At 32.5% G+C, this 14,671-nt stretch overlaps 2 protein-coding genes across 2 annotated transcripts; both read right to left on the bottom strand.

The window, feature by feature from the left end:
- Positions 1-5,099: 5,099 nt before the first annotated feature.
- Positions 5,100-5,555, bottom strand: LOC133284155 (uncharacterized). The gene has a single exon (XM_061481145.1). It carries the CDS (start codon positions 5,553-5,555, stop codon positions 5,100-5,102), a length of 456 nt encoding a protein of 151 aa, XP_061337129.1.
- Positions 5,556-10,521: 4,966 nt separating this feature from the next.
- LOC133284154 (zinc finger protein 4-like) lies at positions 10,522-11,019 on the bottom strand. The gene has a single exon (XM_061481143.1). It carries the CDS (start codon positions 11,017-11,019, stop codon positions 10,522-10,524), a length of 498 nt encoding a protein of 165 aa, XP_061337127.1.
- Positions 11,020-14,671: the final 3,652 nt, after the last annotated feature.

Genomic DNA, 14,671 nt, shown 5'->3' with positions numbered 1-14,671 from the left:
CAGATCAAGTTCCACCTTTGGTTCAGGAGCAGCAACCTTATCACCATTGGAAAGCTTCAACAGATCTAGCAGCGCCAAGGGTTTGGAACTGGAACCCTGATCTAGGTCAGGCTTGAGACCCATCTCCCTCAGTTTCATGGCCATATTCTCATCTTTGGAAATTGATGAGATGCTAGAGGCTTCAGAGGGAGAAGGATTCACACCGTGTGATGCCATGGCAGAAAAGTTAACAAATGTAACTTTTGAATCTCCGTGTGAGAATGGGATTGAAAGAAGCAGGCACAATGAAGGTTATTTATAGAGTTTCAATTCAATAATATCTGCATTAATGGGTAGGAAGAAGATCTCGTTTTACCGTTTTTATTTTGAATTATTACATCAACAAAATATCAAAATATTCTTAATCACAAAAACTTCCATAATTAAGAACGCGGGATGAGTTGTGTTAGTAAATCACAACTTATATGTAGTTCAAATATGATCATAGTTGTTAAAATCTCGATTTATCACTATAATTTTTTTCATCAAATTTTTTACGATTTTTTTACATTACGATTTTACATTTTATGATTTTTTAATCCCCTTCAATTTTACTTAAAATCTCGATTTTCACACCATTGAATATGATATCAACCGAGAAGCGGAATTGATATGATTAGTTACATTCAAATATTTTCCTAGCAAAGAAGTCTCTTGAAGATGCTACTAAAGAAGATATGAACTATAATATCGACTTAATTAATGACCATTATTTTTTTGAAATGCCTTTTTTAATATATTTTCTCTTATAATATGGGGAGATATATGAAATAATTAGGGGTGTACATGGGTCAGGTCGGGTCAGGTTTTTGTGCCGACTCGACCCAACTTGATTTTTATAGGTCAGGTATTTTGACCCGACCCGCTTTAATTTGATCCAAGTCAGGCGTGACTTGGTTTGGATTTTTTTGAACTAGTTCAGAACCGGGTCGGATCTGACCTGACTTGGTTTTTGAATTGGGTCTGACTTGATTTCTGAAGTGGGTCAAATCTGACCTGACCCTTTTTGACTTAGTTTCGTCACAAAATTTCGTTGAAATTTCTACGTTGCAAACGACGCAAAATTTTGTCACAAAATTATTTTTTCGTCGGAATACTTTTTGTCGAAAAGCGACAGAATTTTTTCTCTAATGAAAATTTTTACAAAAAGGAATTTTCAATCGAAATTTAGCTTCCGTCAAAAGTTTTGACGAAAATGATTTCCTCCATCAAATGTTTTAAACGAAAAAGAATTCATCAAAAATTTTGACGGAATATTTTTAGTTCAAAATTTTGATAGGAATGTGTTCTGACGGAAATTGTTTTAAGGAAAATGTTTCATTTGAAAATATCGACGAAATTTAGATTCTCTAAAGAATTTTGACAGAATATTTTTTCGGTCAAAATTTTTTATCGAAATATTTTTTGTCAAAAAATTTTACTAATTTTTTTTACAGAATTGTGTTCTGTTGAAAATTTTTATTGAAATATTTTTTATCAAAAAACTTGAAGAAAATATTTAGTTGAAAATTTTCGATGGAAATGTGTTTCGCTAAAAATTTGGACGAATTTTTTTTTTTTTGTCAAAAAATTTAACGAAAATATATTTGTTGAAAACTTTCACCGAAATTTGAATTCTGTAAAGAATTGTGTTGAAATTTTTTTCTTCAAAAAATTTCTATGAAAATGAGTTTCGTCGAAATTTGTGATGAATTTGTTTTTTTGTGAAATATTTTGACAAAATTTAGATTCCGTAAAAAATTTGACAAAAAAAGTTTTTCTGTCAAATTTTTTTACAGAAATATTTTTAGTCACAAATTTTGATGAAAATATTTTTCGTCAAATTTTTTTGCAAAAATTTTTTGTGGATTTATTTTCCGAAAAAAAATATGACGTAATTGTTTTACGTTAAAACTTTTCTTTTAATGTAATTGTGATTTTTTTTTCTATTTTTTTCACATAATGGGTATGGGTCAAGTTTTGGATCAATGTGTCATTATTAAAACAAGTCAGGTCTAAAACTGACTCAAATAAAAGTGGGTCAGGTCAAGGTCAGATCAAGGGCAGACTAAGTGAACCAGTTTTTTCACACCCCTAGAAATAATATTATGATATTTGACACTGTAGATAAGTTTGAACCATCCATTATAATTTTCAATTTAATTTTTTTCCTTTCGCAGGAATGGACGCAACGATTAAGGCTGCGTTTGTATGGACTTTTTAGTAAAGTCCTTTTTATCACTTCCTTATTTTAAAAGTACATTCTATAAAAGTTATAGCTATTTAGATTTTTAAAAAAATATTTGATTTTTGAAAAAACATATTTGACTTTTGACTTCTGCTTTTTTTAAAAGTTAAAATTTTTAGCTTTTGAAAAAAGTAAGTTTTTAGCTTTTTTATGACTTCTGTTTTTTTTAAAAGCAGACATCCAAACAGACTTTTTTCGAAAAGGACTTTTTTTCTTAAAAAAAGCAGCTTTTGAATAAAAAAAGCCCATCCAAACGGGCTCTAATTGGTGATTGATGAAAAAAGAACTTGAGAACTAAGAAGTGACTTAAAAAATTACCATAAAGTGACTCCCTCATTCATACTTACAATTACAAATGAATAACTAACATGTACAATTTCAAAGATAAGGTTGATAAAATCTATAAAAAAAATGTTATCAAAAAAAAAAAAAAAAAAATCTATAAAAAAATATGTGATAGCGTTATTCTATGTGAATTATATGATATATATCATAGAAAAAAACGTATTTGTTATGAAATACATAAATTAGAACTGTATCATAATAATAAAATAAAGATATAAATTATTGAAATTATTATAAAAATACTCTTATTTTAATATATGCATATACTAAGTTAAAAAATTAAGTCAAATTATATCATCTATCTTTTCTTATTTTCTTTGTCTGGGTTATTTAGAAACAAGTTTAGAAAAATTTATATCAAAATATTTTATCATAAATATTATATAAATTTTTAGTTGGTAAATTTAATTTTATGAACTTAGAATTTAAGTTTTTAATTCATCTTGAGATTTATTTTTTAAATTATGTTATTGTCTTATTTAAATTTAAATAATTAGTTTTGCAAAAAAAAAAATTTATAGCTGCACAATTTCTTTTTTAAATTCTCAGAAGTAACAAGAATTTCGGTTTAAAAGCATGAGATGTAAGGAACATATATGCAAAAAGTTTACAAAAACTCAAATGCTCTCAGCTCAGCAGAAAACCTGAAGCAAAAGGCAAGACAATTCACCCCGGCAGCCTGGACAACCAAACTACCGGGCTGAGGGGCAACTGTTATGGACCTGACAAAGGCCTATATTCTAGATGGCTCAAATAGGGCTAACAACTAAGATGGAATTAAGAAAATATTCCTTTAATTATACTAATCCTACTACGACAGCAATGGATCAACAATTGGACCCCCAATACTCCTAAGAGGCCGAAAAGTTCACTCCTCCCAGGTAACCCATCTATAAATAAGGGTTAAACCAATAAGGTACACACATTCTAAACTCTCTCTCTTAGCTTGTCACTGTGCACACACCCCACGCCTTGGCTATGTCGTTATATTATAGTGCACAGTGATCCGCTTATCTTTAGGGTACCTCTCCTATAGGTACCTGAGGGAGGGCAAACAGATCCTATATTAACATACCAATCTCTGATTAGACAATCACGATCTATCAGATCGTAACAAATACAAAATAAAATGATTTTATACCATATAAGCTCATTACCACATAACTATGTGGAAAATTATTTCATGTGAAAATCAATACCATTTAAGAACAAATCATATGACTCCAAAAATCAAAGTTTATGTGATTGGTGTTACTAAATTCATGATATATTATACCTTTTATGGTATCAGGAGAAAGAAATTTATGTAAAAAGCAATGAAAATAGTAAAATAAAAAAAAGGGTAAGATATTGTAACAACCAATTAGTGTTACTATTAATGTTATTACCAAACAATTTCACCGTTAGATCGATTATGTTGATCTAATGGTTATATTTATTTTCATTTTTGTATGGGTATGATTCCTCAAATTTAATACTTTATATTTATTTTCATATGGTTAAAATTTTAAAAACCTTTCATAAATTTCTACCACAGTAAGAAATTTAAATATTTTTGTTATGAATGCAGACGTTGACTATTTTCTAATTTTGTACCAATGAATGATGAGTGAAAGAAACCAACTTAATTAGGGGCGAAACCCATTCTGTTTGATGTTTTCAAATTTATTGATTTTTATTGCAATTTAGTATATAAATTATGAAAAAGGATATTATGACAGCTAATGAGATTGTTATATAAAAAATAAATAAATATTTATTCCATTCAAAATTAATTGTAACATAAAATCCATTATTTATTTCTTTCATGAATCTGTCACCAATCTGTTGCAATCTATAATTATTCAAAATATATACGGAAGTTATATTTTGCACAAAATTACGGCTAATTAGCTAGAGGCTGTATTGTGGAATTTCTGGTGAATCAATTTCCATTCCAATTCCTTAAGATATATAAATTTTCTTAGTGATAGTCAATCACAAACCTATCAAAACTCGTTACAAAAAGCTATCGACTTTTACTATAATGAACGCACTACTTATGTTATTCATCTCAAATGAATAAAGAAAAAATAAATCAAAATTAATACCAATAATTTCATATTCAAATCTGCAATTTGAAGCATGAATTGCATAACAATCGTTTAGTGATGATAAAGCCTCTAAATTGAAACAAGAATTTACAACTTCAATGATTAATTAAGTAACAAATCAAGATCCGAAAATTCTGTTTTGGAGGTTTCATCAGTAATCAATCAGGAATCTCTCAAAATCCGTTCCAAGAAAACAATCGCAATTGAATTTCTTACCAACGAAGATATAAAGTTATATCATTGTTCATCTCAAATGAATAAAGAAAAAAATGAAACAATATAAATAACAATAATTTCTTATTCAAATCTGTAATTTGAAGCCTGAATCACATGACATAACATCATTGATAATAAATTAAAAATCCTCTAAAAATTGAAACAAACAATTTACGTCTTCAAAACTTAAGTGACAAATCAAGATCAGAAGATTCAGCTTTGGCGGCTTCTTCTGGCACAGAATGATGATCAGCGGTTGCTGTTAGGGTTGGTTTGTTTATTGCTTGGCTTGATGAATTGGTAGCAGCATTTGCTGAAAGAGGAAGTCTTCTAGCGGTACCATTATCATCCTCTAGCCTTGAACTTGGAGTTGCACCACTTCTCAGAATTCCAAAGCCACCAAGTGCTGAAGAGTTTAGAATTCTCTGACCCTGATTTGACCAAGCGTGACCATACATGGAACTAGTGGAGTACCAAGAAGGATAGAAAGGCTTCTTGTGAATCGTGGAGTCCCTTCGAGGCTTCTTGTGAATCGTGGAGTCCCTTCGAACCCCAAGTGCATTATTATTAAAGGATCCTTCATAGAAATTAGAAAGTGTTGAATAAGGGTAATTAATGGAAATGAAAAGTCTCATATTATTGCCTTGCCTTCAAAGAACTACATCACAGTATTTATACATGGAAGCTAAAAGTGTAAAAGACAAGAAATAACAATATTCAATACAACTTAACAGAATGCAGCTGACATGGCAGAAATAACAATATTCTTAACTAACTGCATGTTTCTAACTAACTGCAGCTGACGTGGCAGTTCTCTCTTCATCCTCCAATACCCCCCCACAAGCTGGGCGATGGAGATCATACATCCCCAGCTTGGACATAGCATGATGAAAAGGGGTAGAAGAGAGTGGCTTTGTAAAAGAATCAGCAAGCTGAGCAGCGGAACTGATAGGAAGGAGATGAATTAAGCCAGATTGAATCTTGCTACGAGTAACATGGCAATCAATTTCAATGTGTTTAGACCGTTGATGGAAAGTAGGATTATGAGCTAGATAAACAAATGATTGACTATCACAGTAGACGGAAGCAGGGCGCGACCAAGGTAAATGGAGATCCTGAAATAGAAATTGTAGCCATTGGAGCTCGCAAGAGAGAGATGCAAGAGCTCTGTATTCAGCTTCGGAAGAAGATCTGCTCACTGTGGTCTGTTTCTTGGAGTGCCAGCAAACAAGAGCAGACCCCAAGAAAATGCAGAATCCTGAAGTTGATTTCCGAGTATCAGGGCAATTGGCCCAATTTGAATCAGCAAAAGCTTGAACTTTAAGGTCATTAGTTGCTGGAAAATATAAACCATATCCAGGGGAACCTTTCAGATAACGCAAAATACGTTTGGCAGCAGCCAAATGAAGATCAGTTGGTTGAGATACATACTGGCTTAACTGATGCACAGCAAAGCATATGTCCGGTCTTGTATTGGTCAAGTATAAAAGTCTTCCAATCAATCTGCGATAAGGAGAAGGATCAGACAAAATAACCCCTGTGTCGCGTGAAAGTTTGATGGTAGCACCCATAGGAGTAGAGACTGGTTTCCCAGCAGTAAGACCAGAATCCGACAGAAGCTCAAGGGTATATTTCCTTTGATTAAGGATGATGCCACGAGAGGAATGAGAGACCTCAAATCCGAGAAAGTATCGAAGCTGACCAAGGTCTTTAATTTTGAATTTACCATCAAGGAGCTGTTTAACTCTAACAATTTCATTCATATCATTGCCACAAAGAACAATGTCATCCACGTATATTAATAAAACAGTGAATGAATCTTGTTGCTGCAAAATAAAAACCGAATGATCAGCTTGAGTTTGCTGATATCCAAGTGAAAAGAGAAAACCAGACAACTTTGCATGCCATTGCCTGCTAGCTTGGCGCAATCCATATAGAGATTTTTGCAACCTGCATACTTGACCAGGTTTATCAGGAAGAAGACCAGGTGGCGGTACCATGTATACTTCTTTATGAAGGTCACCATGTAGAAACGCGTTGTTGACATCTAATTGATGTAAGAACCACCCTTTTGAAGCTGCAACAACAAGAAGAATCCGTATAGAATCCAGTTTAGCTACAGGACTGAATGTATCAAAGAAGTCCACACCTTCTACTTGAGTAAAGCCCTTTGCTACGAGTCGTGCTTTGTATTGTTCAATAGAGCCGTCTGACTTGTATTTAATCTTATAAACCCACTTGCAGCCAATAGGTTGTTTTCCCGGAGGAAGAGCAACTAATTTCCAAGTATTATTTTGATCCAAAGCATGAATTTCAGACTGCATGGCTTTACACCAATCCTCAGATTTGACAGCTTGATTATATGTGGTTGGTTCAATATGTGATGAAACAGTATGACAGAAATGTGTATATGACAGGTAATTGGACATGGAGTATTTAGGAAGATCAGTGGAAGACATACCTGGGCAAGTACTGATATGCTGAGAGCTGGATGGGTTGTAATAATATTGATCAAGATACTTTGGAGGTGCTTTGGTCCTTGTAGATCGACGAGGTGGTGGCACTGATGTGTCATGAGGTAAAGGTATTGGAGATATAGATGGAATAGGTTCAGGTTGTGAGGCAAGGATAGGTTCAGATATGTGGTTCTGAGTTAGGTTTGGTTCAGATGGTATGTGATTTTGAGCTATATTTGGATTGGATGGCATTTGGTGGATGGTTTGTATATGTGGAAGGTAATCATCAAACTCAGGTGTTTGTATATTGGATGATATATCAGAGTTAGTGCTTGTAAAATTGGTTTCGAGAAAAGGAAAATCAGTCTCATAAAATAGCACATTCCTTGACACAAATATCTCACCAGAAATAACATCATATAACAGACTACCTTTCATTCCAGTTCTATGTCCAAGATATACTGTCTTTCTGGCTCGAGGTGAGAACTTCAGTCGATGGTTTTGTAAGGTGGATGGATAAGCCAAACAACCAAACACTTTGAGATGGATTAGAGTAGGAGGTATGTTATACAATATTTCATAGGGTGTTTTATGGTTGAGAAGAGGTGTACATGTTCGGTTTATCAAGTGGACAGAGTGAGTAATTGCAAAATTCCACAATTGAATTGGGACCTTGGACTGAAATAATAGAGCACGTGCTACATTAAGTATATGTTGATGTTTTCTTTCCACTCTTCCATTCTGTTGAGGGCATTCTACACAACTACGTTGATGTATTATTCCCTTTTGTAAATAAAACTCAGACATTAGAAACTCACTACCATTGTCACTTCGAACTGTGCCTATGTGAGTCTGAAACTGATTTTCAACATAGGCAATAAAATGTTGTAAATGTGTTCTAGTCTCACTCTTAGACTTCATTAGGATAATCCAAGTGTATCTTGACATATCATCAACAATTGTAAGGAAATATCTATGACCCTCAATGGATGCAATTGAATATGGACCCCAAATATCAACATGGATCAAATGGAAAATTCTTGAGGATTGAGTTTTACTGTCACAAAATGGCAACTGCCTTTGTTTGGCAAAATGACAGGCATCACATGGGTTGGTACTTACAAGTGGGATAAAGGGAAATTTTAATGACATCTCTCTCATTACAGAATCTGGTATATGTCCAAGTCTTTGGTGCCATAAAACAGAAGCACCCTTATTCAAAGTATAACTACTCATAGCACTATAACCATTTGTTGAATATGTCTTGCAAGCAGTTGAAGCAGCCTTGCCACTGATCACATACAACCCATCCCTTTGCTCAGCTATACCAATCCTCACCTGGGAGTGTGCTTCCTGAATGTGACACATAGAACCACAAAATTGTAAGGTACAAGGAATAGTGTTTAGGAGTTTTGTGACTGGTATTAAGTTCACTCAGAAACAAGGCACATAAAGGACATCATATAAAATGAGTTTAGCAGATAAGGAAATGTTTCCACAATGTGTTGCCATAGCATAATCAACATTAGGCAAACTAATTCGAATAGGCTTAATTTTCTGTAACTGTAACAAATGAGACTGTATATATGTGACATGATCAGTAGCACCAGTATCCAGTATCCACTTCTCATTCGAAATACCTGGTTGCTGCATAAGGCTGGTATTCATGTTTGACACTTGTGTGAAATTCGTGGCATGTGGCATTGAACTTGGAATGGCTGTGTTTCTTTCCAAAAGACTCAGAAGTTGTTGATACTGATCATTAGAAAATGAAATACCAGATTGCTCACTTCGTGTGTCCTGAGTTATATTATTTGTGCTGGAATTAACATCATTCCTGGTTTTGAATCCTGGTGGAAATCCATGGACATGAAAGCATGTGTCTACTGTATGATTCGATCTCCCACAATGTGTACACAGTCTGGTGGTGATGCCTCTGCCACCATACATATTAGATGATGAATTTCGTCCACTGTAATTGCCATTTGGACCTCTACCTCTTCCTCTAAAACCAGGAAATGAACCACGACCATTAAAAACTCTTTTATTCATGTTACGATCATCAATAACAGCAAAGGCTTGAGCATTAACAGGATTTGCTGATCGAAATTCTCCTTGAAACTGACGCTCTTGTTGAACTATCATTGCAAAAGCTCGAGTAACATCAGGTAATGGATCAATCAACATGATTTGAGATCTTACCTGTGAGTACTGGTCGTTCAAACCTTTTAGAAACCGAATCATGTGGTCACGTTCTCTATATTCTCTCATCTTCGCATATCCTCCACAAGAGCAACGTGTGTTGCATTTACATACTGGTATTGGTTTAAGGTTATCAAGTTCATCACACAGAGTTTTCAATTCTGTAAAAAACTCAGTAACATTCTTGTCTCCTTGCTGTATTCTATAAATCTCCTCTTGAAGATCAGAGATGCGAAATACATCTGATCTTGAGAACCTTCTCCGCAGATCCAACCATACATCTTGAGCATCTTCTATCCAAATGATCGATTGCGCGATAGATTGTGATGTTGACTTATGGATCCAAGCTACTACCATGTTGTTGCATCTTTGCCAAGCAAAATAATTCGGATCTGTTTCTAGCGGTGGAATGATGGATCCGTTGATGAATCCGATCTTGTTTTTGGAGATGAGAGCTACTGTCATTGCTTTGGCCCATGTGTGATAGTTACTGGCATTCAACAACGGCGAAACCAACACTACTGATGGTGATTCATTCGGATGTAAGAAAAACGGATTAGAAGGATTGGTAAGAAAATCAGGTAGTTGATTTTGATGAGATCCAGAAGAGTGTGATCTGGAAAGTTGATGAACTTCAGGGATTTCCTCCTCTGTATGTGCCGTATCAGGATTCTGATCATCCATGGTAAAAAATAAATAAAACTCTCGTGTTTTCTCTCTTGCTATACCAGAGCTCCAATTTAGAGCTCTGATACCATAATGGAAATGAAAAGTCTCATATTATTGCCTTGCCTTCAAAGAACTACATCACAGTATTTATACATGGAAGCTAAAAGTGTAAAAGACAAGAAATAACAATATTCAATACAACTTAACAGAATGCAGCTGACATGGCAGAAATAACAATATTCTTAACTAACTGCATGTTTCTAACTAACTGCAGCTAACGTGGCAGTTCTCTCTTCATCCTCCAATAGTAATAAGGAAAGTGATCAAAACTACCAGCACCGACACCAAGGGTTTGACAACGTTTTGCAAAGGCACGCTCTCCTTTATGAGCGTTTTGATGCCCTCCCAAAGCTTGTGAGGTAGAGAATTTTCTCTTGCAAAAGTTGCATGAGAAACTCTTTGCCTCTGTCTTTGAGTTTTCGTTTTCCTCAATGCCTTCAGTGTCATGAACCCTAGAATTAGATGAACCAACAACATTATTACCTGATGGGTTGAACAGATCAAGTTCAACCTTTGGTTCAGGAGCAGCAACCTTATCGCCATTGGAAAGCTTCAAGAGATCTAGCAGCGCCAAGGGTTTGGAACTGGAAGCCTGATCTAGTTCAGGCTTGAGACCAATCTCACTCAGTTTCATGGCCATATTCTCATCTTTGGAAGTTGATGAGATGCTAGAGGCTTCAGAGGGACAAGGATTCACACCGTGTGATGCCATGGCAGAAAAGTTAACAAATATTGTAACTTTTGAATCTCTGTGTGAGAGTGAGAGTGGGATTGAATGAAGCAGGCACAATGAAGGTTATTTATAGAGTTTCAATTCAATAATATCTGCATTAACGGGTAGGAAGAAGATCTAGTTTTGCCGTTTGTATTTTGAATTATTACATCAACAAAATATCAAAATATTCTTAATCAGAAAAACTTCCATAATTAAGAACGCGGGATGAGTTGTGTTAGTCAATCACAACTTATATGTAGTTCAAATATGATATCAACCTAGAAACGAAATTGATATGATTACTTACATTCAAATATTTTCCTAGCAAAGAAGTATCTTGACGAAGTTACTGAAGAAGATATGAAATATAATATCGGCGTAATTAATGACCATTATTTTTTTGGAATATTTTTTTTAATATATTTTTTCTTATAATATGACTAGATATAAGAAATAATATGATATTAATTTGACACTGTAGATAACTTTGAACCATCCATTATAATTTTCAATTTTATTTTTTTCCTTTCCCAGGAATGGACGCAACGATTAATTGGTGATTGATGAAAAAAGAACTTTAGAACTAAGAAGTGGCTTAAAAAATTACCATAAAGTGACTTCCTCATTCATACTAACAATTACAAATGAATAACGTGTACAATTTCAAAGATAAGGTTGATAAAATCTATAAAAAAAATATGTGATATCATTATTCTATGTGAATTATATGATATATATTATAGAAAAAAAGTATTTGTTATGAAATACATAAATTAGAACTGTATCATAATAATAAAATCAAGATATAAATTCTTGAAATTATTATAAAAATTAATACTCCTATTTTAATATACGCATATACTAAGTTAAAAAATTAAGTCAAATTATATCATCTATCTTTTTTTATTTTCTTTGTCTGGGTTTCGAAAAATTTATATCAAAATCTTTTATCATAAATATTATATAAATTTTTAGTTGGTAAATTTAATTTTATAAACTTTGAATTTAAGTTTTTATTTCTTCTTGAAGTTTATTTTTAAATTATGTTATTGTGTTATTTAAATTTAAATAATTAGTTTTACGGAAAAAAAGTATAGCTGCACAAATTTTTTTTTTTAAATTCTCAGAAGTAACAAGAACCGACGTCTTAAGTTATGTTCACAACTTGATTGATAATACCTTAGTGTAGGGGTGTTCATCAACCGATCCAAACTGATTCAAACCGCGGCGAACGAACCGAAAAACCGATAACCGAATAAACCGAAAATCGAAAAATTAAAAATCGAAAAAAACCGCAAATTTTAATTGAATTGGATCGGTTTTTGGATGGGTTGATGAAAATCGATCCAATTCAAACCGATTCAATATATTAATTCGCCTCTACCTACTTGAATCTTTCCCTAATCATAACCTAAAAATTTCTAAACCCAAGACCCATTAACTAAACCAAAGAAAAAATTTAGTCACATCTCATCAACAAAATTTTATCTTTGTAGAGCTTCATATTTCATTGCAAAAAAAAAAACTATATTATAGTTTACTAATGCTTTTGTATTTCAAAAAAAAAATTTACAAAACCAATATATACAAAAGATGTTATTTGCACAATAATCATGAAATAAATTTTAGGATTTTCAGAAAATCGAAAACCGGTCCAATCCAAACCGAAAAAATTGGATTGGATTTGAAAAAAAATACAAACCGAATGGATGATTATAAGATCAAATCGAAGGTATTGGATCAGATGATTTTTGCTTCCAAAATCGATCCAATCTAGACCGCGAACACCCCTACCTTAGTGTACGGGTAGTTAACGCAAACATAAATCAAATAAGAAGAATAAAAGGAAAATATCTCTTCAAATTTCATTTAATATAAATCTGATTCATTCTATCACTTCTCATTCATATACGCCTTTAAAAAGAAAAAGGGAAGTTTATGATAACGGGGGACTACAGTCCAATCAACATTATACACCCCTAAAAATAAAAAAGTAAATTTTCTAAGAATAATTATATTTGATTACAAACCAATCAATATTAAACACACTTAAAATAAAAAATAATTAAATCAAATCAATATAAAAAAATTAAGACAGTTTTAGGAATGAAAAGTTAGGTCATTTAAATGCTCAAAACACATCCCTTAAAGCTTCCTTCAAAATATAGGTCATGTTTAATTGACACCTAATGAGTGTAGCTCAATTGACAACACATGTTGAATAGGTAGGGAAAAAAATGAGAATTAATCCTATAATTAGCTCAAATAATTAAAGTTTGTTTGTGGAGATATATATTCAGGCGACGCACTCATCTCAAAAAGATAAATATGTTCGGTATAACAAAAAAAAATTGATTGACCTATGTTTTCTAGAATAACTGCATTTAGTGTATCCTTGAATTTCCTAATTCAAATTTTTATATTTGGACAAACTCGGACTTAAGTTAGATCCCTTAATACCGTGCTCTGATTTATATTAAGATCAAATGCTAATAATTTCATCTATTATGTGAAACAGTGCATTCAAAATAGAGTTTTCGATTATGCAAGAGTTTTGATGATAATAAATGAGTATGGAAAAAAGACTTCAAAAGTGGTATAACTTGTAACAATATTAAAAAAGAAGTTTAAGAAAGCAATTTAATAAGTTAACAAATGCAAAACTATCAAGAATATTACGAAGTCCAAAAAGAGATCAAGAATTATGATAGGTAATGAGATTGTTATGTAAAAAATAAATAAACATGTATTCCATTGCAAATTAATTGTGAGATAAATAAATTCATTATTTATTTCTTTCGTGAATCTGTTATAGAATCAATATAATAAAAAATATTATTCCATCACAAATCTGTTGCAATCTATAATTATTCAAAATTTATATGGAAGTTATTTTTCGCACAAAATTACTATTAATTAGCAACAGGCTGTATTCTGGTCAATCAATTTCCATTCCAATTCCTTCGTATGTATAACTTTCCTTGGAATTTCGTCGGTAATCAATCACAAACCTGTTAAAACTCGTTTTGAGAAGCTATCAATTGAACTTTTTATTAGTTTCTTTATTAAGGTATTCTCAACTGACATCCTAAGATTAATCCTTTTGAGGTGTAGAGATCATCGAAGTGGATTTTGTCTCTACCAACAAAGTCTTTTTTCATATACACAGTCAAAGATGAAACATGAAACGGAATTGATATAATTACTTGGACATTCAAGAATTTCCCTAGCAAAAAAGTGTCTTGAAGAGGCTACTGAAGGAAATATGAAACATAATATCGGCTCAATTGATCATGACCTTTATTTTTCTAAAATACCTTTCTTTTAATATATTTTCTCTTATAATATGACTAGATATATAAAATAATATGATATTTGGCACCGTAGAAAAGCTTGAACTTTGAACCACCCATTATAATTTTTAATTTAATTTTTTTTCCTTTCCTAGGAATGGACGCAAAGATTAATTGGTGAGTGATGAAAAAACAACATAAGAAGTGACTTAAAAAAGTTACCATGAAGTGACTTCCACATTCATGTTTACAAATTAATTACTATGATGTGTATAATTTCAAAGATAAGGTTCATAAAAACTATACAAAAGTGATAGCATTGTCTCTATGTGAAATATATGAGGGGATTAATATTT

Source organism: Gastrolobium bilobum, unplaced genomic scaffold, assembly GCF_033153095.1.
Source record: "Gastrolobium bilobum isolate Gb01-03AN ecotype WA unplaced genomic scaffold, APGP_CSIRO_Gbil_v1 utg14622, whole genome shotgun sequence".
In the NCBI taxonomy this organism is placed as follows: Eukaryota; Viridiplantae; Streptophyta; class Magnoliopsida; order Fabales; family Fabaceae; genus Gastrolobium; species Gastrolobium bilobum.
Note: the sequence above shows the minus strand (reverse complement) of the source record. Positions and strands in the feature narration are given on the sequence as shown.

What these genes read in the sequence shown, in the direction of transcription:
- LOC133284155 (XM_061481145.1), bottom strand. Translation starts at nt 5,555, where the DNA reads ATGAGACTTTTCATTTCCATTAATTACCCTTATTCAACACTTTCTAAT.
- LOC133284154 (XM_061481143.1), bottom strand. Translation starts at nt 11,019, where the DNA reads ATGGCATCACACGGTGTGAATCCTTGTCCCTCTGAAGCCTCTAGCATC.